Here is a 27,429-nt window from a genome sequence, read left to right on the forward strand (position 1 = left end):
TGTTAATGTCGTATTTAAATTTATTTTAATAAAAATAAAAAATATATATATAATAATGATAAAATTATAAAATAATAGTATAATAAATAATAAAATTAAATATAATATTAATAAATTAGCGATATAAAAAATAAAAAATTTAATGAATTAAATTAGCTCGTACCCATAGAATTATTATTTGTAAGGTTATTATCTTATTATTATTATTATTATTTTTTCGTTGTTATTATTATTATTATTTTATAATTTATTTTTTTATTTTGAGAAAAAAAAATAAAAAATAAGAAAAATGAAAAAGGAAAAAGATAAAAAAGAAAATAAAAAAATGAGAAAAAAAAAGAGACGGTAAAGAAAAAGAAATGGAGAAGGCCGGAAACCCAGCCCAAACCCGGCCCATATTCCAAGACCGGCCCAGATTCCAAGCCCAGTCCAGCTTCCAAGCCCAGCTAACAAAACGACGCCGTCTTCTCAAGGTCTCTCAGCCGTAAGAGGGATGTGAAACGACATCGTCCATCAACTCGAGAGAAGATTCATTAAGCGAAAAAACCAGGGTTCTTGGTTTTCCGGAAACGAAGCAGAGTCGTGGCGGCTGAGGGGTGTGAATAAGAGGGTAAAGGGAAGAAGAAGAGGAAGGCAAGAAGAAAAGCGAAATGAGAGGAAATCGTAGCACGAAGGAGGATAGACAGAAAAAAGATCTGGCGAAAGACTGAGAAGGGTGTAAATTCGAAATTTAGGTATAAATTCCTAATTTCATTTGGGTATTTGTATTTGATTCTTGTGACTGTCAAACCATCAGAGTAGGAAATGGAAGGATCTCGTTGCATGCCTAACAATTGTTGATATTTCCATTGTTATCGTGATCATCCGGTTCACTTGTAATCTACTTCTGCACAATCCATTCTTCTGTGTTGCTCAAGTGGTTTTAGGTTTAAATTAAATTAAGTTTTCCTGCTCGATAGAAAAAGATTGCGATTCATCCCCGCTGTCATGCTATGATCTATTTAGTCTTTGTTTTGGGTTTAAAATCGGAATCCTCTGTTTAGGGCGTGAAGATAGGGTTATTATGCACTGTTTAAGTTTATGAGGACTGCTTTCAAAAGTTAACTGTCTCACGAACGTTTATTGGCCTTGTTTCGAACAAATGGTGCTTAACGAGTCATTAAAGTGTTCTTTAATAGATGTAAATACCAAAAAAACCATTTGAATGTGATGCTGGAGGAACTTGAATGAGTTAATGTCAATACGGGTAAGTGGTCTGTGTGGTTCTCCTTTTTTCCTTCTCCGGAATCAAGACGGAGAAGTGAAGGGCAGCGAGCAGTCCTGCCCCAGAAAGTCAATTGTTCTTGGATACCTTTAGATTTGGTGTTTCTTTCACAACCCAATAGTTAGTTTTTAGGTTTGATTTATCTAACTTCTTGTTCAATTCAAAGTGTGTTTGGTTTTAACTATTAGAGTTATGGCATATCTCCTAACTGTCTAATGAAAAGAAAGATAAAAAAATGTGTTTATCGCTCTGCGGTAAATGAGTAGAATGAGTATGCCTTGAGCATAATTCATGAGAGGAAAATAAGCATGCTAGTTGCTGTGGTTGAATGGAATTAATAAAGGCTGTTTTAGGTTTTTATTACTTTGTCCTATTACTTGGTGGCTGTTCGGTATTACTAAAACCAGAAAAATCAGTGTTTTTTTGGAAAATGAAATAAAAACGGAATAGTAGGGACTGTTTTGAGCTGTTGATGGGTGAAAGGTTTGAAGACTTTAATATAATTAATCGGTGAAATCTTCCGTGGCAATACACCTCTCAATAAATTTTTAAGTGTTATTGTAGGGTTTGTTTTCCACCTTGAGTGTCTAATTTACTACAGATGTTTATTTTTACTTGATCTCATTTGTAGATTTTTTTAAAACTGGTTCAAAGCCTATACCCTTAGATGGGTGCCTCACCCTTTTCCATCAACTTTCATTTACTGGACTTAACTTTTTTTTTTTTGGTTATATCAGTGCAATTTTTGGTGTCTAACCTTATCCTAAGTAGATTAGTGGCGACTCTTTTGCATTTTTGAAATTTTTATCTTTGTGGAGTTTTTGCTTCGGATCACCTGTGTGATAATCATGTACTGATCTTGTTTTCACTTACAGGTTTGCTGACTTTGGGTCAGAGTTCATTGATTTTTCGATGGACTCTTAGTTTCAATTTCACTCTGTATTCCTTCTTGTTGAATTTGATTGATTCTTATTGGATGCATGCTGAATTTCTTGGACAGCTCAAGTTCCATGAAATTTGTAGAAAGCCTCCCAAATATCTTTTTTTGAGCTATCATAGGTTCACTTTCCTCTTCATGATTGGAGATTATTCTGCTTCCTTGAAACCTAACATGCCCCCCCTTCTCCTACTATTTGTCTGTAACTTTCATCAGTCAAGTCATTAACTTTCTTAAATTTCTGTGCATTTTAATGGGTACTCTGTTCAAATTTCTTCTTTGTGATAATAGTGCGAATTGCTTATAGTTTGGAAGTCTTTCATGTCTGACAACACGCTTTTGTCTTCAGTTAGTTCCAATGTTTCATGACTTAAATTCTTGTATTGTTTTTCATGATACTTGTGTAAATATCTTTTTCAGTAAATTATAGTTGGTTTGAATTCCAAAATTTTATGCAAATATGTGAACAATTTGCCTCATGCTTATATAAAGAAGAGTTGCAAGTTCCATTGGAATTGTATTGATTTGCAGTAGGCATCTTTTGCATCCATTGATTGATAGAATCTTTTACTTTTTTGAATGTAGTTTGTTTGAGTGCAATTCTGAAGGATAACTGGGGCTTTGACAACTCAATATAGTTGATCATGTCAACTCTCAAGGATCTTTTACCTCCAGCGAAGTCGACCACAACCACGTATTATGACCATTCAAATGACCCATGGTTTAAGCAGCGTTTCAGCTCATCTGAAATAGAGCAAGCCTCTGTGATCAAGCACAAACCTGTTCCTCCTTACTTGAAGCGTGCTGGTTTTGTTCCTCGAAAAGTTGAGGATTTTGGTGATGGTGGCGCTTTCCCTGAGATTCATGTTGCTCAATACCCTCTTGATATGGGCAGGGCTAAATCCGCCAAACCCGGGTCAAAGATTCTACCTGTGACAGTGGATGCCCATGGCAATGTTGCTTATGATGCTATTGTTAAGCAGAATGAGAATGCGAAGAAGATTGTTTATTCACAACATAAAGATCTCATCCCAAAGATACTGACAAGTGAAGTGGAGAGTGAAGATGATGAAGAGTTGCAGAAAGAGATTGAGGATACAATGCAGGAAACTAAGGCTGCACTTGAAAAAATTGTGAATGTGAGATTGAGTGCGGCGCAACCAAAAAATGTACCAAAACAGTCTTCTGACTCAAAGTATATTAAGTACAAGCCATCACAACAATCTGCAGCATTCAATTCAGGTGCGAAGGAAAGAATTATTAGAATGGTGGAGATGCCTGTGGATCCACTTGAACCCCCTAAGTTTAAGCACAAACGGGTCCCAAAAGCATCAGGATCGCCACCAGTGCCAGTCATGCACTCTCCTCCTCGTCCTGTGACAGTGAAGGATCAACAAGATTGGAAAATTCCGCCATGTATTTCAAATTGGAAGAATCCAAAGGGTTACACAATCCCACTTGACAAGCGTCTTGCTGCTGATGGAAGGGGCCTCCAAGAAGTCCAGATTAATGATAATTTTGCCAAGCTATCAGAAGCTCTATATGTTGCAGAGCAGAAGGCTAGAGAAGCTGTTGCAATGAGATCAAAAGTTCAGAAGGAAATGATGATGAAGGAAAAGGAGAGGAAGGAACAAGAACTTCGGGCATTAGCCCAAAAAGCTCGCTCTGAGAGAACAGGTGTGGCTCCTGCTGCTGCTGCAATTCCAATCTCATCTGAGAGGGGTGGGGTTGATGCTATTGATGCCAGGGGTGATAATGAGCGTGTGAGAGAGAAAGAGAAAGAAATGTCAAAGGAGACAAGAGAGGAAAGGGAAGAGCGATTGCAGAGGGAAAAAATTCGTGAGGAGCGGCGGCGGGAGAGGGAGAGAGAGAGAAGGTTGGAGGCCAAAGATGCTGCTATGGGCAAGAAGAGTAAGATCACTAGAGATAGAGACCGTGACATTAGTGAGAAGGTTGCCCTTGGCATGGCCTCTACTGGAGCTGGAAGAGTGGGTGAGGTTATGTATGACCAGAGGCTGTTTAACCAAGATAAAGGAATGGACTCTGGGTTTGCCACGGATGACCAATACAACATTTATGACAAAGGCCTATTTACCGCTCAGCCAACACTTTCGACCTTGTATAGGCCAAAGAAGGATGCTGATGACGATATGTACGGAGGGGCGGATGAACAGTTGGAGAAGATTATGAAGACAGATCGCTTCAAACCTGACAAAGGATTTGCTGGAGCTTCTGAGAGAGCAGGTCCCAGAGACAGGCCAGTTGAGTTTGAGAAGGAGGCAGAGGAAGCCGATCCATTTGGATTGGATCAATTTTTGACAGAGGTTAAGAAGGGTAAGAAAGCCATGGAAAAAGTAGGAGGCGGAGGTACAATGAGAGCCAGTGCTGGATCTTCCATGAGAGACGGCCACGAGGGAGGCTCCGGTAGAACACGCATTGGGTTTGAGAGAGGGCGATAAGTGCGCCCCTCATAAGGCTTTTATTAGCTTCTTTATGTTCGATCTTGAGATTAATGTCTTTCAGCTTGTTGACAACAATAGGGAGAATGTTGTATGCTATCTTTTGAAAATACATATTTTGTGAATTTTGGCATGTTTGATGGGGAAAAGAGTAGAAATTATCTTAATAATGCATGAAGTAGGCAAAGGAAATAGTGATTCAGAGCATCATAGGTTATACGATTTTTATAGTTTAAATTTCTATCATAAATTAAAATTTGAATCATATTCAATAATCTATTAAGACCATGCTTCTCCTATCTTTTTATAAATATATACGTTATATAGAGATATATTATTCAAAGAAAACGTAATGTTAAAAATAACTTCAAAATAAAATTATATATTTTTAAAATTTCAATGTTATATGTATTGTATTGTATTTTTATTTGTATTTTCATAAAATTATTAGAATTTAAGCTAGAGAACAACTCTAATGTTTGTTTTTGAGAAGAAAAAACAAATTTAAAATTCTAATGATATTTATTTATAAATTTTATTTATCACCTGTAGAATTAAATTTGTGAAGGAATTCCACTAAAAATTTTAAATTTAAGAAGAAGAAGAACTTCAGACCTGGAACTGCGACAGGAGCAGATGTTCCCAGAGGTAGACGAGGCAGGGAATATAGATGTCATATCAACTAAGAGGCTGCTTCCACATTATTATTGACTTTATAAGAGAACAAAGGCAGAATGTCTCAAATTTACAGTGAAAGGTTTGATCTTTGTTAAAATCTATAGGAAGCAAAGCTCCATCCCTGAAAACAAAACTGAGATCACCCCGGTATCGAGTACTTGAGGAAATATTTTCGACAGTTACACGCCCATTTACTGAATGACAACTACATTCCACTGGAGCAGCTAAACCGCCTCCAATGTCTTTACAAAGACACGTTCTCAATTCCGGATATTCGAACTTTGTGCCACGACTTTCATCTGCAAGGTTTTCTTCATCTGTATCGCTCCTGCTTCCGGTAGCATAAACTTTTCTAAGCGCTGAAAACAGATCCATATGCATTGATGCTACTGCATCATGAATATCCTCTGCTATCCAATCACTCCCATTTAATCCCCATTCACAGATAAGCATCTTCTGCAATAAATCTTGGAGAGTGCAGAGGCATCTAGAGCAACAGCGGTATAAACATACAACAGGTTGGTCAGCAGCAGGACTGGTATCTTTCGAAGAGAAGTTGATGTTACCACTTTGTCCGCTAGGATCAGTCTTATCATCAACAGAAGGTAAACCATTAAGCTGCTTGCAGGCTTTCCTGGAGTAAAAGATCTTGCATCCTCCCCGTTCCTCTGAGCTACAGTTACCATTTTCAGAGAGAACAATTGTTTTGGTGACTCCATCAGAAATTTTCAGGGACTCAACGTCCCCATTTAGAGCTGCATGATTTCCATTAACTTCAAATTCACATGACGAATGCATTCCATTTTGCCCAACAACATTATTCATTAGCCGAGCAAAGGAACCATTAATATTTGAAGTAGATTGACCACAGAGGGGAATTCGCTCCACAGAACCTTCCGCTTGCCTAATTCTCCCCTCATAATTACTATCAGAATTAACACCCTCTTTCTTCAAATCAATGCATCCAATTTCTTGTGTAGTAACTTCGTTGGGATTTTCTAGTCCTGCTCTAGGACAACTGAAGTCAGAAATATTTGATTCACATTCCTCCCCTGGGAGTCGACTATCTATATTAGGATGAGTATCTGGAGATCCCACAGTGTTAGCCTTAGGGTTGGCCACTTCAAATTGAGCATCCACACCTAAACTGCAATCAGAGGAATTTATATTAGGTCACAATCTTCTCTTTTTCTTTGAGAAACTACATTAGCTCACAAACAATCTAGTACAAGGAATCCAGAAAAAAACAATAATTACTCTGAACAGTACCTTTGTAGTGCATATGCCCAGCTATTAACCATGTCTTCTAAAAAAGCAACTTGTGACAGAAGTCGGATATACTGATATCTGTCTTTTCCAGCATTGACTTTGGCATTAATCTGCCCAACTAAAAGCTCAAGAACCTGCCGCACCTCAAAGGAGACTTCTCTTGCTGATGTATATATGCCTCTGTAGGCTGATAAACCTACAGCAATCAGCCCTCTGACTAGACCAGTTTTTTCTTTGCTTTTAAGATTGCCGGAGCTGGAAATATTAACAGCTATCTGTTCTTGCGGGCTGCTTGGACGAATAATACAAGAATTGAATGGCCAGCCTCTCCAAGGTCCACTCACATCTGCACAAGGACCCTCCTTTAATTTAGATGTGACCCAACAAAGTTCCGCAAACTGAGGATATCGTAGAATCTGATAACCAAATGTAGATATTGCAAATAGCAAGCTTGATTTCCCCTTCAAAGTTTTGTTGAGTGATGGGGGGACCCTTATGGTAACGTCATCAGGAAGTTCTGACCTCTTCTCTGCTTCACCTACTACTAGACCAATCCCTGTTCTGGGACACTCTGCATCTGGACAGTCTCCAACTGAACTACAAGGTTTGTATTCCTTGCACAGATTTTCATGAATATGAGTTCTTTGATGAATCAAATGAACAAATGGTTGAACTATAGCTCGTGATAACTCTGCCACAGATAAGTTGATTGTCATATCTCGGTTGAAATTACTGCCAAGATGAACAATGGATTGAGGCATCATTTGCATTGAAGCCGCCAGAGTAGAACCGGAAAGGTCACTCCTGAAAAACTGCCTTACTCCATCAGGAAGTGCTTCATATGGAACTTCTGAAGTAGCCTGCCACCGCACATACATTCAAATCCAGACAGAAATAATAATAACAATCTAAGCATTATATCTGGAAAGTATTGCTTTTCCAATAACCATCAGCGATATAATGTTTGCTCAAGTCATGTCTATAAAGCAGTAATCCATGGTTATACAAACAAATTACCAAATTCTATATTTCTGCTAATTATTAACTAAAATTGTAAGCGATCCCAGAAGAGTTTCTAGCATCAGATTTAATCCAACTCGAGCAAATAGCATCTTTTTAATGCAAAATACTAAACCAAACTATATTTCTCAAGACAAATAAACTAATTTTTTAACTATGGGAAGGCTAGATATTCAACAAATTATTCAACTGTGAGAAGGCAAAGTAAGTTGGTAGAAATTATAGCATTAGTAATTTATCATTTTAACGTACTCATTCCATCAAAAGGCAGAAAACGAGATTAGTTAAACTAATACGGGAGAGAAACTGGAATTTTACAAGCACCGGCATCACTGACAGTAAAAAAATATGAGCTGCCATACATTTTACAACTCATGACATATTGGAAAAGATTATTTCTAAAGGGAATTCAATCTGATAATAAGTACTTAAAGAAGTAATAGAAACATTTTCATACCAGGATAATCAATGATGTAGAAACACATATAGATTCCACTTGTTCAACAAATGACCTCCAGGCATGTGAGACACTCCGCACAATGGTTTGAGCCTCCACCATCCCTGTCGATTCACAATGCTGCAGACAGGACTTCTCTACTTTGCAACCTTGAGAACTCATGAAACACAAATCTTCCTTCTCAGAAGATTGATGGTCTGCCAAAGATGATTCAAACTCTGGAAATTTATCAAATGTCTCCAGAGCCCATAAATCGATTCTTGGCATAAATACTGCACATGAACCCCAGCTAGCACATTTCACTGCCAAGGGATCAGATGATTGCAAGGATTTTAATATTAGTCAAACTTGTGTAAGCATTTAGTCCAAATGAATGTGCTAGTAATTACTCTCAATCATGCAGAAGGTAATTTGTACTTAAAGCCCATGAGACCAAATTTAAGTAAAATCACAAAATCTAAAAAACCTCAATAATATGTACTCTGTTAGACTAAAAACTCAATATCTTTTTTGCTAAAATCATCCTGATCTTATAAATCAGCAAGCATAACAACACCGTGAACCAAGAAATATATTTCAGGGAGTGCAGATGAAAGTCTTTTCTCTCTCTCTAGGGAGGGAGAGAGAGACATTGTAGAACACCACTCAGGTTAAATTTGTATTAGATGTTGCTGCCAAACACATTGTTAGATCAGTTTCTTTTAAGATAAAGAATGACAACAAAATTGGTCATGGGTTCTAGTCGGGCACGCAGGAAAGTACAAGTGCCCAGAAACACCTTCTCAGAAGTAATATCTTCCCAGACATGTAGTCATCACCCAGTGATGAATTCTAAACTCTGACTGCCTAAGAAGATGGCAAGCTACAGGCTAGCTGCTCCGGAATTAATCGTGTTAAACAACAGAAAATTAAGAAAACATAGCATACTCGTAAACCAAAAAGAAAAAGGAGACATACTTAACATCCGTGTTACCCCTTGCTCCACGTTGCCATGACCTTCTTGAGAAATTGTAGCCAAATCAACTTTCTGCACTTCAAGGCTTCCAGCAAAACAGTGAAGAATACAAGAAGCAAGATGTCTCTGGCCAGATCTTGGACTTCCAGCAATTAGTATCCTGAATCCTGATCTGTTTCTTGGTACAGAAGGTATATTCGGTAATAGACTAGTGGTTTTGCCACTTTTATGCATTATAGATGGTCTAAAATTAGGAACATCATCACCACTATCATCCATGAATGCATCAGAACCATCTAAGGAAATGCCTCCACTTAATATCCCAGCATATGAAAGTCTTCTCTCTATCTCCTTTGCAACATCTGCTTCTTGAAGAAGATTATCAACATGAGACCACCATTGATCACTAGGCAGTCTCTTGTTTTTTAAAGCAGAAACAATCACACTTTTAATTATTCCTGCTGCTCTATAGAGTGGAGGTGGCAACCAAAGGTGTTCATCAAGATAAAGGGAAACAAACAAGGTGGATAAAGGATGCAACAGACAAGGAATAAGGTGCATGGGAAGAGGGTATGAAAGTAAATCATTAGCAGGTATCCCAGCCTCTCTACGGGAGCATGGGGGTGGGGAACGAGATAAAGCCTCTAACCAATCCCTTTCTTCAACTGAAATATCAGGAAGAGGAACACGATTAGCACCTGGAATCTTCACTTGAGCAGCAGATAAAACTTCTTGCAATGGGAACTTCCTCTTTAAAGCAATAATGGCTGCTTGTGTACAAAGAGCCTGCAAATCAGCACCAGCAAAACCTACAGTTTTTTTTGCAATCCACTTGAGCAAGGATCCTGTAATTGGTTTAGGCCACCTCTTAGTATGGAGAGAGAGAATGGCAGCCCTATCCTCCACTGAAGGTAACGGAAAATATATCTCCCTATCAAATCTTCCAGGCCTCCTTAATGCCGGATCAATAGCTTCAGGGCGATTGGTTGCACCTATGACCACCACTGACCCACGGGATTTTAGACCATCCATCAAAGCAAGCAACGTTGAAACAACTGAACTATGTGTCTGATCTTGCTGCCTTGTACGCCGAGGTGCTAGCCCATCTATTTCATCAAAGAATATTATAGAGGGTTGACATCTCTCAGCAACCTGAAATAAGAGCCTCAGCTGACGCTCCGCATCACCAACATATTTCCCTAAGCAGTCTGCACCTTTACGGGCAAAATATGCTATCCGCTTATCGCCACGAGCACATGAACCAATAAGTGCCCGCACCACAAGAGTTTTTCCTGTTCCAGGATACCCATGTAAAAGTACACCTCTGGGGGGTGTAAGTCCCAGATTATCAAAGAACTCTGGATATAATAATGGTAAGATGACAACCTCCTTCATGCACTGGATTACATCCTGAAGTCCAGCAACAGACTCCCAACCCTCGAATGGTTTTCCACCTTCATAATCTGAGCCTCCAATATATACAGGAGCAATTCTCAATAAATCTCGCTGTAGTCTTTTGCTTTCACGTTTCAGAAACTCTTCATCCTCACCACAGTTCTCCAACCATTTTTCCTCTGCTTCAACATCCTTTCGCAATGCATCATTTGACAGCTTTCTTATTTCCATTTTCATTTTCTTAGCTTTCCTTTTCTTTATATGGGCCAAATAGTGATTACCATAAGGTTGGAAAAGATGCCGATGGTCTGTGCAGGCAATCAGAAATTTCCGGTGGTCAAATATGCAACCATTAGCTCGTGCACAGGGCTGCAAAATTTTGATGCCATAATGTAAAAAGTAAGCTTACTGGATCACGAGAGTGACTGAGTTTTTCTTAATCAAACAAAAGCTTCAAAGAAAGGGAGTCAGAAAAGCACAAACAAAAGGGAGAGAGAAGGAACAAAAAGAAACTTTCTGGTACAGAAGATACAAAAAGACAAACCAAGTGGTAAGTTTTAGGACACCGATCAACACGACAACCAATTGTTGCCCCTCGCCTCCCACAGCGTGTGCATTTTAATGCTCTTCCTCTGCAAAGCGCAGCCCTCACATTCTTTAAGCATCCCAGACCAGCAAAATAAACCTGCCAATGCAAAATCCAAGCTTAGGACATTACTTTAACACTAGATTAGCATGGAAAGAAAAAGCTATCAAAACCAAGAACATCAATCACCAGATATGATTCTATTCAGCCAATGCAGTATTAAGAAAAACAGAACACATATTGGCTATGAAGAATCAAGTGGAAAAGAATGTTGCTTACTTCCTAAGATATGTTCCATCACATGGCAAGCCCTGATAATTCTTATAAATCAGGAATCCCCAAAAATTAATGCAAACAAAATAACCACCAAAGATCATGAAGAGCAGAAAGCTAAGCACCTCAGGACCTGAAGAAGTGTTACCATCTTTATCAATTAAATTGAGAGCAATATAGTACAAAGATAATAAGGCAATGAATCTTAAAACAGAATAAGAAGAAAAAGTATTGATCAAAGGAAACATGAACAACTTTAAAGGGAGGAGCAAAAATGAATCCACATAACAGTTCCTTTACTGATTCTTTTAAATGCCTTTAAGGTTCATTCATTATAGCAACAGTTCAACAACAGATTAAATACTATATTATGCTGGATCTTTCCCCCTCTCTCCCACATTTCATTAACACAGAGCACCTAAAACTTTGAAAGTTACATACTCAACAAACAAGGTACACCTTCTCTCCACTGTGTATCAACAACACATGAACCAAAGTAACAAAATTTGAATGATCCTCACAAGTAGTAGACAGCTAAAAAAAATTTCATTAGGAAACAATATAATAGAAATTAAAAATGATAATAATAAAGCAAAAGCAGAGTGGTGTAGTTGTGGTCATTTCAGGTTAGACTCGCAGCCCGTGGGCAGGTGGTGTGTTAAGTATCAGTTCACGGGATTTGGGGAGACACTCTGGAGGTCGGGGGTGATTAGTTCTGCTGCCATCCACAGCCAAGTATAGTAGAGATAGGTGACCCTAAGTAAGATGTGAAAATATACTTGGATATCCATTCAACCAAGCAAGCACGAAAATAGATGAATAAAAATAAAAAATAAAAATGAGTTGAAATGTGTACCTCTGGGCTCCACACAGCACAATGTTGATGGACCCATATTCCAGCAATACCATATCGATCATTAATAGGACCTAGTAGACGGCCGAGCCATCCAGGTTCATCGCCAAATCCATCCCACACGTCATAGTTAGGCTCCTCAGATGCTGAAGATCCACTATATGTGTCGATTTCACTTTCACCAATATCCTGAACCAACTTCTTCGGAGGCTTCCCATCAGTGGCACCACCACATAACCCACATCGTCTACCTTGTTTAAAGTGCGGGTTGCTGAAGGTATCTGTTGAAGTGCGATTTGAGTCATCTACCTTCTCAGCATCCTCCTCCTCTATGGTCTTCTGATCAAGCTTCTTCCGTAATCTTTCACCTATTCCATTGTTAACTACTACATTTTCTTCAACCTCATCTGCAACACTTCTGCCAACCTGGACCTGGAGAACATCCTGTTGATTTTCACCTTCTATCCCAGACTCCAACATATCTACATTCGTATTGATGAGCTCCTCTATTTCCATACTGTCATTCCCAATGCAACCTTCCTGTAATTGTTCACCCTTCAGTTCTACTTTCTCCTCTTCCTCGTGTTCCTCTGTAAGATTATCATTGTCATATTGAGGCAGGACAAAATTCTGCAAAGGTGATAAATCTAAAATTTTAAAAATGTCACTGATCCTATTGAAAGATGGATCAGACACTTACATGCATTGGTCGTCATAAGAAATTCCAAGTCTGAAATAGTACATAGAAGGAGGATTTGAAGTACATACTCAACGATGTAGACCAAATAATTAAGTGATTTGCATGCATTTTACTAGTGCCCTATCTAAAGTGCAGTATGTGATTGTAATATTCATTCCTGAATAAAAAACGTATTAATTACGAGATTTTACAAGCCACAGGGAAAGAAGAATTAAAAAAGTACACCCAATGAAAAATAAAAAATATATATATAGTATAAAACTTCAATTGTTCTTCGCATCCCGAGTCTTCTTTAAAAATTCTGATGCATTCCCTTTGAAGGATAAGTTCACTTCATAATCACTAAAGTTATCCCATCAACAATAAAAAATGAAATTTACCTCTTTCCTTACCTTGAGTTTTTCATTCATGTTGTTTTTATTCATTCATCATTTCTGTCCCTTTTTCTTACTATGTTAACTATTAGACTCAAACAAATTTCTATAATTTAAACAATCACGAATTTATGAATGCCGAATTTTCATGTTACCATACTCAAGAACCAGGAAAATTTAACCTGGGAAAGGAAACCCACTACTACTTGAAGAATTGGAATTTAAGGACTATTGTTAGAAATTACACTATCATAATTATCGAAGACTAATTAATTTTACTTTAGTACAAACCAAAATTAACATCATCCTAACTGTTTTCAATTTCCTTTGAAACTCATCTTTTTCTTAAATACAAAAAAATAATAATAAAAAAATAAACATATGGCCCATAGGCTCTTTCAACCCTAACTCATTAATAATCTATTAGCAACAACTATAAAAAGCATTTTGTGAAGTATGTTTCAAACCCTCCAGCCTCTCCCTCTACTCAACTCACTTCCAGTTTTACCATGAAATATTCGTTAAGAACCCAATAAACTAATTCCAAGATACATTTCACTCCCTCAAATTTGATTTGATGTTTTAACTAAGGCACAAAATTTCAAATAGCAAAGCGCAAAATATGAATGACGTATTAACAGGCTAGAAACTAAACCTGACAGAATAAACAGCCATCAAATGTTCACTGGAGAGATTGTGCTAAGTAGTGTTTATCCCCGTCCACCACCATCATTCATAAAAATTTCACTTCAAGCGCAGCGTACATATTCATGCTCAACGATATAATTCAAATCAATTATCATTCATATCCATTTCCTTGCAAGTCTAATCTACAGTATACATATAATTGCAAATTATCCTTACATTCGGTTATCCATACACAACAGAAGCAACAACATTGGACCAAATCAGCATATCACTTTTCATTAGCTAAACTGTTTAAGAAAAATCAAATTGAATTAAAAGAGGAAGAGTCATACACTCGCGGAAACGCACTGGCCAAGGTGACTGCAGGAGTCGGCCTCCTTACACAACCTTTTTTCTGTTCTTCCGACGAACCCTAATACCCTCACTTCGTCAAACACTTGTCTTTTACTCGGCCTTCTCCCTCTCGAGTTTTCTAATCTATGGCAAAGCCAGCAGCAAAAGAAAAAATCCAATCGCCTCCCTCCTGCTTTCTACCCTCTCGGTTTTCTGTTTTCCCCACGAGAGGAGCTCAGCTTTTCCCTCTAAGCTCGACAAGCCCCCCCAGCCCCGCTTTGTTCCCTGCCCTTTTTGTTTCCAAACAAGACCCTAAAAGAATCAGCCCAAACGGTGTCGTTTCTTCCTCTTCAGATTGGGCTTGGGTAATTTTGGTGCTGGGCTTTACTTAGTTTAGATTCACACCTGTTGGGCTAGGGAAATCATAAATCACATATGTATAAATCTATGTATACCTACACGTTTGAGTCCAAGAGAAATTTGTGGGTATGCACAAATTACTATTTGATTGATCTTGTTCATCGCCTAATTTGATTCATGATTTAAGTTGGCAATCATAAATAAAACATGAAACCCTGTTAATAACGCATGAGACGACTACGATGAACAAGATCTTATCGAGTTTGAAATACATCAAAGATCGATGCCCGATAATACCTTGGAATTGAAATTGGGTACATGAAAATGTATTTACATGGTTAGAGGAGCACAAACACATTGGATCATTTTGATCAAAGCTAAATACAATACTTTACACCCCCCTTTAAATAACATAAAGAATGAAGTAATTCAAAGATCTCAAATGCCCAAAACATAAACCCAATGAAAACACAATAAAAGTTGCATCTTCCATCGGAATTTCCAGCCAAGATCAAGAGTTTTATCGAAGGAAATACAAATTCAGAATTAGATAAGGTAAGCTCCATAGAATCCCTGTTTGTTTCTTTTCATCTCCAGTTGCTCTGTTGTTTGAATCACTTGAATTTGGAAATAGTGGAATCGCCTATCACTGAAACACTCGTATTTTTGCATTCTTTTATTGTCTTCGAACAGTCCAACCAGAAGGTCTCACCTGAATTTAATAGAGAGAGTTCATGATTTATTTAACAAAAGATCATGAACAACTATTATTTTCTAAGGATTCATTTCTTTCTGTATGTTATAGATCAATGAAAGTAGAAGTAAACCATCATAAAGTAATTTACGTGCATACCTGATACGGTTCCTGAATAAAAATTTAACCTTTCCACAATCAGAGTTACTCCTCCTTGCAGTAATTTGTATAACTGCACCATCAGCAAGCATGTGTAGCAATACCCTAGCTATGTTCTTTGTGTCATCAATACCAAGATGGTGACTTCCCAACAATGGGATTCCACATTGTTTCATCATTGACATCATTCCTCTGGCCTGTTGACCATAATCAAGAAAACAGTCAATTTTAGGGAGAATCAAGACAGAAAATGCCGGTGGTTAACAAAACTAAAAGAAGAGTGCATACCGGTATGCCAATAGATGACGAAAATAAAAGTAGAGTGCATTTCAGTTAAGCACTGAACTGACAGTGAGTGCCCTATACAAACTGAATTGCCGTGACATCAAGTAATGAGTGTTTGAATTTTCTTGAAACACCATTCCCAGAGTTTCATGATACAACACCACAAAGAAAGAGACGCAGACAACACTTCGAAGGAAAATTAAATCTTAAACAGACTCACCTCACGCCCATAAAAATTGAGATAAACATCTTTCAGATTAATCCACTCCATGAAATATGGAGGAAGGTCGATATTGGACACTTTGCATTGCTCAGGAACCTTTGTCTTCAAATCCCAATTTCCACTAATAAGATTAGAAACAAGGATGTGTCAGTCAATATCGGAGAATCATTCCACCAAGATGCTTAAATTATTGTTGACAGCAGAAGTTAATGCAGCTGTTGGAGTTCTTTGTATAAAAATAAAAATTTTTAAACAATCTATTCCAATGCTGTCAAAATTATTAATTTGTGGTGTCTTGGTTTTCAGAAGATATAATTGCAGAAAGTTCATCTTCACCTTCTTCTTGCAACATCTCAAGGAAAGCTTGGTCATAAAAGCTTGAACAATAATAGTTTAAATTCCTTTTAAAAAAAGATAGGAAAGATATTAACAACTGATATTGGATAACAAACAAGCTCACCCCTCAAAAATCAGGACGAATTGGGACCACTTCAGTATAGTTTCCCTAACCATAGAGGTGTCAATGTACTTCCCCTTTCCCAAATGCTTCTATTGTGTTTGGATTGCATATAAGTGGTTAAATGCATTCTGTTAATTACTACTACAATTTCTGTCATCCAGGTAATAGCATAACTTTGGATAGTGAGAGTCCTCACTAAGTCTTCATTTTGGTCTGGAGATGCTGCTCATCTAATACCTGTTTTTACCCTGTTAAAATTATTATAGGTCATTTTAGCTATATTTTTATGTAAGTGCATGTCAGCTGGATTTATCCAAATAATTCTTGATAACAGGGTGCACGATGATGATACCAGATTACATAGACTTGCTACAGGTATTTGACGGTAGCGTTATCCAAGCACTGGTTTAGATCTTGGCCACGATTAGAGTTGTAAGTTGTGACAATCTAATTACTTGTAGAAAGAAAAAGGCTGAAATATGTTTTCCAGGTCTCAAGGAGGAAAACATCTACTTCCTATGTTACTAGTGAACGTTGTGCCACTTCTAACATTGTGCTTCAAACTTCACCAAATAAGTCTTTTTCTTAGTTTTAGCGGAGTTAGTCAGATGCTTCTTAGCAGTCCAAGATTTAAGATTATAAAGACATTGAATCCTTACAATATCTGTCTGTGATTCAAAGGAATGTGCTTGAACTATAACTTTTACATCCGTTCAATAGGATTAGACCAAATCGATCCTGAAATCTCTTGACTCTAAATGCTCCTGTGGCCTTTGGGATTCTGCTCTCTCTGTTATAAAAACTTGCTGGCTAATGGTGGTTTCTTTTAGGAGGGTAGGAGTAAAGGCTAATGAGGACCCAAGATTCTCCAATTCCTTCTCCATAATTTGGATTATCTGGAAAGAGAGAGAAAGAAGATATTCTTCCTTTCTCCATCTGAATAGAGGCAAATAGTTTCAAACTCAAAATCTGTGGTTTTCGAGAAAATTAAGAAATTTTTACGTTCATTCAAAAGAAAAAGGGAAATTTTGACTCTTATCTAGTTCAATCTTCCATTTGTACATGGGTGGCATGATCTTGGTGCCTTGTTATTGAAGCAGAATTCAACATTTAAACAGAAAATAAGAACTAATGGCCTGAAGCAAAAAGCCGGAAATTATAAAGAGATGTTAAATGCATTGGCAATTAACATCCTTACATTTTTTCTCACCAAGTCACAAATGCTGCTTGATTAAGATGGCCTCGCAGCTCCCTTCCCCACAAGTGATGCTCAGTCAACCACGCTTCAAACTGTTCAAGAACTTCCTTAAATGGGAGAGCTGTGTCATGCCACACACTGCAAATCAAGAAAATTTTACCGACTTGCCACCATATTTAAAAAACTAGCTTATGTTTGAACAAATTGCCCTTTTCCTGCCTGACTTTGATAATTGTATATTTACATGTATATAGCAGATGTTTCTCATCTAAAAACAATTGACTTCCAAAAAACAAAACAAAACAAATAGCAGTAACAGGATGGAAGCAAATGAAGATGCTGCTGCCTGACAAGCTGTCACGGAGCATGAAAGGCCAATAAAGGAGCTCTTAGATTTTCATGAAGAGTCTATCGTTGTTTCAAATTGTAGACAACATTGCTGACAATTGTTAGCATTCTGCAATTTTATCAAGCGGCCACTATATATTGTTTATTGCCTCAGCTACAAGTACTACGAATTGTACACATGGGTTAGCATCATGAACTAAGAACAAGAAGTTGGAATTTTCCTTATAGTTGTAAAACTAAAAATTTAAATTCAAAAGAAAAAAAGAACAGCAAATCGCTTTGCCACCACAAGCCAAATATATGATCTATGAAAACTGAAGTAGAAGTAGTACATACCGATCAACTCCTATTTTTCCATATTTCCCATCAATATATTTGTTTATTGCTTCCTCACTCATTTTTGAGGGCCTCACAAACCTGAGAAAAAATAAAATTAAATGTCTTATCTCATTAAAAGAATGGCAATCATTTGAAGGAAGGTTAAAAAAAAGGAGTGCAAGAGGAACAAGTATTAAAAATTTGTTCATCTCATAAAAAAATATTCTCTTATGACCCTATCAGTTCAGCAACAAGTGTGAACAAGATAATCACAAAGATGCAGCCCATAATAGTTAGTGATGAATTGAATGACACAATTTCACCAAACTAGAGTGCGCTCTTTGAAGGCAGACAACTTCCAGACGCCTCTTGAATTGTTAATGAGGTTGTAAATTCTAGTCTTGGGTCTAAAGAAAAAGAATTGATTCTTTAGCTGGATTTTAGAAAGCCTATGATAGAATTAACTAGAGGTTTTTAGATGGAGTACTAGACAAAAAAGGTTTGGGTCAAGATAGAAGAGGTCGATCCATTGATGTTTTTTGCTAATTTCCTTTACGGCGATCATAAATGGATAGCCCCATGAGTGGTTTCACACATCTAGAGGGTTGAGGTGGGGGGGTCCAATTTCTCCTTCTGTATGGTAGTGGATATACTAAGTAGCATGTTAAAGAAAGTAATAAAAAGAATAATTGGTGAGGAGCTTTTGATTGGGAGAGAGATAATTAAGTTCTTGTACTTATTGTTTGCAGACTACACAGTTGTTTTGCTGCAACATGATGACAGATCAATAAGGAATACCTCATTCTTATCTAAGCCTTTGGGCATATATCAGGATTGAAAATAACTTGGTCAAAGTAGGCTCATTGTAATTAATGTAGCAGATGCAACCATAAATCAATTAGCAGCCCATGGCTTGCTCCGAACTGTAAGATTTTTGACGATTGGTGTAGCTCTTCTATGAGTTATGGGAATGACTGTTTTGTCCTCCTTATAGGATAAGCCCATGGGAACTACCAAGATACAGCCACCTCCGACCTACTCCAAGACTGTAGAGTTTCTTTTTTGTTCCCAAAAAAAGATGCAGTTTCTTTCCAAAGAAATATGACAATCTAAATTAATGCTATTAGCAATTCCATAATACTTCTTCATTAGCAAGTTCTAATGAAAATTGTACTTATAAAAGGGGTAGTATAAATGAGATCCAAGTGAAGGAAGCCTATCAAGCTTAAACAGATGTGACACTTATTACATACAGATAAGCATAAAAAGAATTTGTTTCTTATCACTCTATGCCTGATACACCAGTAAGATTCCATGGTTTAGGTTCTACTTAAACAGTCAACACCTAGTCTAATTATGCTCCCAAATAAGACGGGTCATAGGAGGAGTCATTTGGATTAGTATATCACCTTTGCATTTTCACGTGAATGTTACATTCAATACCTGACCTCATGAATTATGGATTTATTCACTAAAGACTTAGAAATTGTACCAAAATGGGCCGAAATGCATATTGCAGTTTACAACAAAGTATGGCTAAGTTTATTCTTGTGTTCCACAGCTCTCGTCATTGCAATGAAATATGCAAGTAAATTAAAATATATCAATACTGAACAGTTTAAGCCATGAGGGAGCATAATAACGAGTCAAAATATAAGTCTTTCTCAAAAGGGGAAATCAAGCACTGAGAACCTATGCCTAAATGCAGATTATAAATTGCATAAAACGCTTACAACTGTAATAAGGAAACAGAGAGAACCTGTGGAACAAATCCACAACACCCATTGTTCTTGCATCTATTATCAAAACAGGAAACTCAAGAATCTCAACTTTCCCCTCCAAATCAAGCACCAAGAAGAAATCCAATTCCTGAGAACACTTTTGCGCAAAGCCAGCAGCATTCACCCGAAGATCCTTAGAAAAATCGTGATTAAACCTCTCCAAATGGGCAGTATCATCCATCTGAATGACAGCACGAAGTCAATAAGAATTCACAATTGATTCACAACTAATCATAAATACAACAATCAATAATTCACCACCATAGGCTTCTTGCTCTTTTGTTACAGATGATGAGGAGCAGCTGCCATAGAGACAAATTTTATTTCTAGTTCCTAATATACGACTGATCTATAACAATATTCTCCACAAGGGCATCACAAATAGTTATATCCAGGTCCCTAAATTTTCAAATCCATTAAATGTCCCATCAACATGAATAGGTTTTTAGGTCCTTAGTCATAAAAATTCTAATATCCATTCATCAGAAGGTGTCTAATCCATCCAGACTAAACTGAAAAACAAAACCAATTCTACCTCTGCTAATGAAAAGATATGCGCCCAAGCAATTGCCTGTAAGTCCCACCCTTTCCATTCCCTAACCCAATATACAGTTGCAAAGAATCACAATAATCTATCGCGAACTTTCTCCTCAACCGTGCACAAAGAAATTGCGCGTATGTACAGAAATTCTTATACGTGGATGTATGCTTTGCTGCTTACCATTGTTCACAAAAACTCAACAAAGAAATTCTTAATATCCCTCCTTTTTTTCCTCAAAACTCTCATCAAACAGATGGCATACAAGACGCAAAGATTACCACAACAACAACATGGTAACAAAGTCTGAAGCAATCAAAGGAATCATAACTCAATCTTGTATTTCCCTCAAGAATAATGAGTCGACATCAAAATTTTTACCTTGGTGCACTTGCCTTGCGTGTGGTACAAACACATTGGTCTCCATCCAGTATTGCTACTATTTGGTACAATACAAGAAGAAGAAGAAGAAGAAGAAACTGAGTGTGAGGGAGGTGGGTACTGAGCACGAGAAGGGAGAGAAGCAGAGGAGCAGAAGGTTCGAACGGTACGAGAAGAAAGAAAACTCGCACAAAATGGAGAATTTCTAAAGACAGAAACTCTACTAGCCGCAACAAAAGCCATTGATGGCTCGCCTATTGGCGGGTAATGGAGATGAAACCCGTTGTGACAGATGGTGCAGAACAGTTTCTCTAATATGGAATGAAAATACGAGCGAGCGAGCAAGCGAAAAAGAGTAATGGAAGAAACCAAGAAAACTGGAAGTAAAAGAAATATGATATTTCTAAGAAATAGTTTTATAAGCTAATATAATAATATTTTTTAAAAAAATTTTGAAAAATATAATTAAAATGTATAAATTATTCATATAAATAGTAAAAAATAAATAAATTAAAATATTTTTTAAAAATCAATTTTATATTCTTTTTAGAGATTTTGAGTGAAAGTTTTGTGTTTAAATACAAATAATTATATTATAAAACCATAGATACAAATAAATTATATCATATGATTTATACACCTAATGTAATTTTTTTTAAAAGCAAATATCATTTAACAACTTGATTAATGACTGTAGCTAGGTTTGAATTGATAATGATGAACAAAACAGATAGATACAGTGTAACTTGCTGCATTGAAGAAGTAGGTGTTTTATATCTGCAAGACAAGGTGTATAATCTACTTCGTGTATGATTAGAATTACAGTGATCAATTACGAACTTACTTCTTCCTCTAATTATTGTAATTACATTAAAAATAAATGTAAGCCTTTAAAATTTCATTCCTGCGAGAAAAGTTTGAGCTACGCTAAATAAGTTACTAATTTTACACACCAGTTCTTGGGATTGTACATGACTAACGAGAATCACATCCATCGGAAACATTCAAAATTCTTACGAATATAAAAGTTTTCTTTAATCTGTGAAATCTTCAATCACCTCGGTCCCAACATTCTGTCTGCTCGTTGAGCGCAATTCTTCAATGTCAATCCGTAAGAGTGGATCACATATCAATTTTTCTGCTACTAGCATTTTCGGGCAACCTATGAGGGAAAAAAGCCTAAACCGTGAGGCTTGCACAGCGAATAAACCAGTTGTTAACTTAATGCGCCACAACTGGATACGGAAAAGGAAAGAAGAGATAGGTGGCATTCGCTGCGAGGTAAGACAAATTCATAATACCGTCTAAAACCTTCATCTTTTTTGCTAACATTAGAGAGGGCTCTAATATACAAGTTTGATTGCAGAGAGGTGTTTTGAATAAGATCATATACCTGCTACAGGACACGGAGCACCACCACCTTTGGATTTTGTATAACCCATGACCGCTCTCTTGTCATAGACATGCTGGCATTCCACACTGCACCAGCAGAAAGTACCAGAAAGGTGAACAATGAAACAGGCCTGCAACCATATGCACATACATACAGAAGAAAAAGCAAAATGATAAATTCATATTCCAGCTGAGCCCGGGTTTTTTTTTATAGCTCAGCGATGATATAAATTCTAGAGGACCACGGTCAGACTAGTAGCGACCAGACTACTCAGTAACCTCCCACACCTGGCACTGGAACGTCATCCTCACAATAAAGCCGAAGCTCCATAACCAGAAATGATTAAAGATCACAATGTTGGTTTTTGCCAAAGACATGTCTTACTAGTTAAATAGCAATGACTAAGTACTATGCCAGTTAATTACTCACTCCATTTGATTATTAAAAACGAAAAGAAAAGCACTGCTTAGTCTCGAAGACTAAATGTGTAATTGTACCCATAAACATGGAGTACAACACATGCAACAAAGTCGCCTCTAGAGAGAGCTCCAACTCTCCCTCGCTAGATCTTACTTGCTCTCTCCTCTCTCTCTTTTAATAACAAACTACCTTACATCAGCAAACGATCAGTACATATATAGGAACATTCTCCCATTTGTATGCAGGCAGGAAAACAAAAAAAAAAAGGTCTGTGCTTCTGGTAATTTGCATGGAGCTTCAATATTAGTTCCATCTATGTGTTTAAAACTCTTTGCTAGTGTTTCGTTACAAGTGGTGCTATCAGCAGTCTATATTACCAAGCCAGAAAGTCTATCCATCAAACTTTCTGTTCAGACCATGCTGTCTTAAATATGGAGATATCTACACACAAAATAAAAGTGGGAGACGAAAATAGCAAGATAACTAGATTTTACTTTTGTTATTCAGTACCTGCGAACAGGATCTGCCAGTTCAATAACCGGTTTTCCACTTAATGGGCAAGTGATATTCAAAAGATTACATTGAGTACTAGTCATGACAACATCTTCCTGCTCCTCACCCGGCATTGGTTGCCCTGCATGATGAACCTTCTGCAGAAGAATAAGTGCACCTGGATGTTTAGCCAAAAGTTTCCATAAATGATGTTTAGCCAAAAGTTTCCATAAATGACATTTATGGATGCAACAACCCTTATTGAGATATTGATAATCTAAAGAAAAAGTAGAAACACCATCTTTAACTGCGGTTATTCCCATTCTGGATGCACCTGCAAATTTATTATGTGAGTTTAATAGGTGTCTGTATCTGTTAATTTTTTAGTGCTGTTACATTATTATGCATAAACACCCATCAATATCATTTCCGCAGCTCCGGCGTTTATGCTGGTGACAAAGAGAGGGAAGAATTTTAATTTCACATCCTTGCCTATATAGCAAGGCTGCCACATTAACTGGAAGAGCAATCTTAAAAATAAAAATTAAATAAGGAACGTATTACTCCACTTTGAAGTCACAATCCCAGAAATAAAGCTCTGAGATATTTCTACTGATGCCTTTTCCATCAGTATATCCTCATCAACTTTCCACATTGTAACATAGTTTCACCTTTTTAACATTATGCCTCTAATCTGTTAAGATTTGTTCTACTTTCCCTATTGAGCTAATCTATTCTTCAAGAGACAAGATGATTTGGATCATGAGATACCACAAATATGACAAGTTAAAGAAAAATATACTAAACTAAAAGATAAGAAGAAAATAATATTCATACAGAAAGAAGGTGATTCAGTGCAATATGTATTAGGCAAAAAGTTTTTCTATTTACAAGTAATAATCCTAAATATATCTAATAACTAATGAAGTAGGCAGAGCCAATGTGCACAAAAAAATAGGAGGGAAAGCAAAAAATATAGGGAAAACAAAATTCAATAACCAGTAACCTAAATTCAAACTAAAAAGTTATCAGCATAGTGGTTTTCTCTAGGATAGCCAAACATCCAGGAAAAAATTGTACTCCCTTTTTCTTTTACAATACCAAGGAAACATACCCAGATAGCTTCTCTGAATTGGCGCATAAACGGGTGATTCTCAGGAGCTGAAGATGTGCCCTTGAGTTTCGCAGACTCTTCCTCAAGCAACTTCTTAAAATTAGTTCGCTGCACCTCATCATAATAAGTTAATTGAAACAGCACACAAATGAACAACTGGCACAAGGTATGAATGCACTGGACGAAAACATTGTCAAATCATAAAGACAGATTTCAAGCACCTGATTCGTAGGCTGGTATGCATACCCAACAGACTGAATAGCTGATGAATACAATGCACACTCCTCAGAGGTTCTCAACAAATCAGCAACAGCATTCTCAATATCCTTCACCTGTAGCAATGTAAAGTTTCTACAATATGTGATTCTATTAACAGCAAAGAACAACATAAAGCAACCATATAAAGGCAAATCTCACCAAACAAATCCAGACATATACAGCAAAAAACAACATAGAGCAAGCATAATAAGGCAAATTTCAACAAAAAAATCCAGACATTGGATTATCGCAAAGAGAGAAAGAGAACATATCTGGCTACATATGTAAATATTTGTACCATCAGTAAATACAATTAGATTGGACTGGATACAACCTGCCTGCAGAAAATATCCCAAACAGCTCCACCAAATATGACATCCGAACTGTCCTAAATAAATTTCCCTCATTTATTTGTATCTAGCTTGATCAAACCTATATTATTTGCTCCATGTAGAACATCTTAACATATGAGATGACAAAATTCCATTTTTAGCAGGATGGTTGATAACGGTAGTGATATGATTATTGGAACTCTCCATCCCTCTATTGAGATCTCCAACGGATTGCTGATCAGAGTTAACAATCAAACTTTTCAAGGAAAAAGAACATGGTAGGTTACATGAGTTTAATGCATATACAACTCTACAAGAGTACCTTACAGAAGAAAACCAAATTTTCAGCCCAAGCTACAAACAAGCTAAAAAACAAAATAAACCACACAGTGCTGAATAGCTAAGATACTTAAATATGAACAAATGAGCCCCACTCAGAATATAGCATCTAACCAATTGGCTGAGGGAAACTAACTTTATTTGGGACAGGAAGAAAAAGGATAAGTAATAGAATGTAATGGAGGGGAATAAAATAGAAAGGAACAGAAGTTAACTACATTATCTTGTTTGGATTGAATAGTAATATAAATAAAACAAGTTCAACCCTATCTTCTCCTATCCATTCTCCCCCATATCAAAGGAGAAGATTTCTACACTTTCGATGAAAAAAGAGTTGCATGTTCGATCATATTCCCTTTCACTCCATTTCTAAAACTCTACCAAACAAGGTTAAAATTAATAATTTTAGATTTTCCATTCTATTCTATCCCCTTTCTCTTCCAAACATAGCTTAAAGATAAGTAAGAACAAGGAGTTCTAGTAAACCATAACTCTTATTAGATGTTGGTATATACGAAAAGGATTGACAATACAAACTATCTTATATGACATCAGGTTGAACATTGGGTAAGATCTGGTATATACGAAAAGGATTGACAATACAAACTATCTTATATGAGATCAGGTTGAACATTGGGCAAGATCTTTATTTCTCATACTTAAAAGTATACAATTCATACCTCCAAATTTTTCATACTATATTTCTCATACTTAAAAGAGCCATATTTTAAAACAATAGCTGATCAACTGAGTGGGGGTTCTTCCTCTTCAGCTGCCCAGTATAACAAATAGGAGGCACAACAAAATTCAGGATCTTTCCAATTTACCTTCTGAAACTCTTTAGCTCTTTCCAAATCAACAGCAATTTCCTTCATCATAATCAATGCCTTGCCAATTTCCTGAGTAACAAACATATGAGAGAAAGCATATGACAGAAACAAACATCAGTAGGCCAGCATTCAGCAGCACTGACCTCTTTCAAAATTTCCCATAAACAGCATTTCGATTATATACATATTTATCTAATCAGAAAATGACACTTGTTAATTGAACAGATTCACTAATTCCTCACGCCGAAATTTTTAAAACAAATAAACAAACAGAAAGAGCTCTTTTCTCCAGAGATGCTTTAGATAAGCATTAAAATTTGACTTTCGGAAAGCAATCTCAAAAACTTATCGATCAAAGAAACTAAGAAAGAAAAGTCTTCTTAACGTTTGTAAAACGAGCAGAATCTTGTAGCATTCACTGTATCGCTGGTTTTTCTTTTACCCCAAAAGAAAAAATAATGCACCAAAAACCAATACTTCCAAAAACGATAATTCGATCAATTAAGACATATACATATATATAATCTTTATTTCTTCAAAGCAAGAAAAGTGTTTAATGATAAGAACAAAAAAAAAAAAACTGGAGAAAAAGAAAAAAGAACTCGAAGCGTGATTTGGTACACATACGGTAATGAGAGACTCATTATCGGCATGGAGAGTGCTGGCAGCAGTTCGAATTCTCTCGCCCACTACATCGGGATTTGAAGCTGATGTCGATGCCATTTTCTGGAATGAACGCGGTTATTCTTCCGGTGGGTTCCGTTTCGGGGCTCTACAGATTTTCTGGTTTTGGAGGGAGAAGTCGGTTTACCAACAAGCAAACCAACCAAGGAAGAGGGAAGGCGCTTAAATCTAAAACGCACCGTTTTGAAGGCTTTAAATGAAGTTGAGACCGGAAAGCTGTACATGGGCCGAAGTGGGCTTAAACTGACCCGGCCCACTAAACTATAGGCCCATTAGAGCCGGATAGTGTAAGCCTTACACAAATATATATATATATATACATATAGAATATTAAAATATATTAAAATAAATTATCTCAAAATGATTTGCCCTGAGGAAGCAGAAAGCTGTAGCTGGTCAAAAAGATTTGGACCCACATCTGTCTGTCTGCAATTTTACAAAGTTGACCATCAACTCATCAGTATCCCTTCACATCAGCAACCAGAAACCTTGCTTCTCATGCATCATCCATTTCTATATATGTAATATTATATATATATATATTATAGATCTTTTAGATATAAGTATATCTTTTACATTCTGAAATTACATTTTTAGTCATATTCCACGCGAAGAGAGATT

General features: G+C 36.8%; 3 protein-coding genes across 5 annotated transcripts; 1 reads left to right on the forward strand and 2 right to left on the reverse strand.

Annotated features, from left to right (window-relative positions):
• The first annotated feature begins 528 nt into the window (after positions 1-528).
• Positions 529-4,793, forward strand: SKIP (chromatin protein family). The gene is made up of 2 exons (XM_022039007.2): positions 529-734; positions 2,787-4,793. Exon 2 carries the CDS (start codon positions 2,846-2,848, stop codon positions 4,658-4,660), a length of 1,815 nt encoding a protein of 604 aa, XP_021894699.2. The 5' UTR covers positions 529-734; positions 2,787-2,845; the 3' UTR covers positions 4,661-4,793.
• A 540-nt stretch (positions 4,794-5,333) lies between these two features.
• LOC110812334 (P-loop containing nucleoside triphosphate hydrolases superfamily protein) lies at positions 5,334-14,490 on the reverse strand. Of its 3 annotated transcripts, XM_088218982.1 has the most exons (8): positions 14,201-14,490; positions 12,847-12,876; positions 12,150-12,736; positions 10,979-11,119; positions 9,042-10,803; positions 8,085-8,386; positions 6,608-7,467; positions 5,334-6,485 (listed from the first exon to the last, which is right to left on the reverse strand). In XM_088218982.1, exons 3-8 carry the CDS (start codon positions 12,660-12,662, stop codon positions 5,339-5,341), a joined length of 4,725 nt encoding a protein of 1,574 aa, XP_088075108.1. In that variant the 5' UTR covers positions 12,663-12,736; positions 12,847-12,876; positions 14,201-14,490; the 3' UTR covers positions 5,334-5,338. The 3 variants fall into 3 exon arrangements, with proteins under 3 accessions (XP_088075108.1, XP_088075105.1, XP_088075106.1); XM_088218979.1 differs by lacking the exon at positions 12,847-12,876 and having other exon boundaries at positions 12,150-12,776; XM_088218980.1 differs by lacking the exon at positions 12,847-12,876 and having other exon boundaries at positions 14,201-14,489.
• Positions 14,491-14,845: 355 nt separating this feature from the next.
• LOC110812302 (putative exonuclease domain-containing protein At3g15140) lies at positions 14,846-26,978 on the reverse strand. Its single transcript, XM_022039041.2, has 13 exons — positions 26,752-26,978; positions 26,122-26,193; positions 24,587-24,697; positions 24,366-24,473; positions 23,270-23,409; positions 22,340-22,425; positions 22,005-22,108; positions 20,006-20,208; positions 18,265-18,345; positions 17,593-17,718; positions 15,920-16,043; positions 15,415-15,611; positions 14,846-15,273 (listed from the first exon to the last, which is right to left on the reverse strand). The coding sequence occupies exons 1-13, from the start codon at positions 26,845-26,847 to the stop codon at positions 15,270-15,272; spliced, it is 1,452 nt and encodes a 483-aa protein (XP_021894733.2). The 5' UTR covers positions 26,848-26,978; the 3' UTR covers positions 14,846-15,269.
• Between the last annotated feature and the right edge of the window lie 451 nt (positions 26,979-27,429).

This window comes from Carica papaya, chromosome 4 (genome assembly GCF_054855325.1).
Source record: "Carica papaya isolate Zhongbai chromosome 4, ASM5485532v1, whole genome shotgun sequence".
Lineage (NCBI taxonomy): Eukaryota > Viridiplantae > Streptophyta > Magnoliopsida > Brassicales > Caricaceae > Carica > Carica papaya.

What these genes read in the sequence shown, in the direction of transcription:
- LOC110812334 (XM_088218979.1), bottom strand. Translation starts at nt 12,662, where the DNA reads ATGGAAATAGAGGAGCTCATCAATACGAATGTAGATATGTTGGAGTCT. An exon ending in GTGCTGTGTGGAGCCCAGAG is followed by an intron (nt 11,120 to 12,149) that starts GTACACATTTCA and finishes TTGCATTGGCAG; the next exon opens with GTTTATTTTGCTGGTCTGGG. An exon ending in AGGGGTAACACGGATGTTAA is followed by an intron (nt 8,387 to 9,041) that starts GTATGTCTCCTT and finishes ATCCCTTGGCAG; the next exon opens with TGAAATGTGCTAGCTGGGGT.
- LOC110812302 (XM_022039041.2), bottom strand. Translation starts at nt 26,847, where the DNA reads ATGGCATCGACATCAGCTTCAAATCCCGATGTAGTGGGCGAGAGAATT. An exon ending in GTTGTGGATTTGTTCCACAG is followed by an intron (nt 18,346 to 20,005) that starts GTTCTCTCTGTT and finishes ATTTTTTCTCAG; the next exon opens with GTTTGTGAGGCCCTCAAAAA. An exon ending in GGAAAAATAGGAGTTGATCG is followed by an intron (nt 17,719 to 18,264) that starts GTATGTACTACT and finishes CTTGATTTGCAG; the next exon opens with TGTGTGGCATGACACAGCTC.
- SKIP (XM_022039007.2), top strand. Translation starts at nt 2,846, where the DNA reads ATGTCAACTCTCAAGGATCTTTTACCTCCAGCGAAGTCGACCACAACC.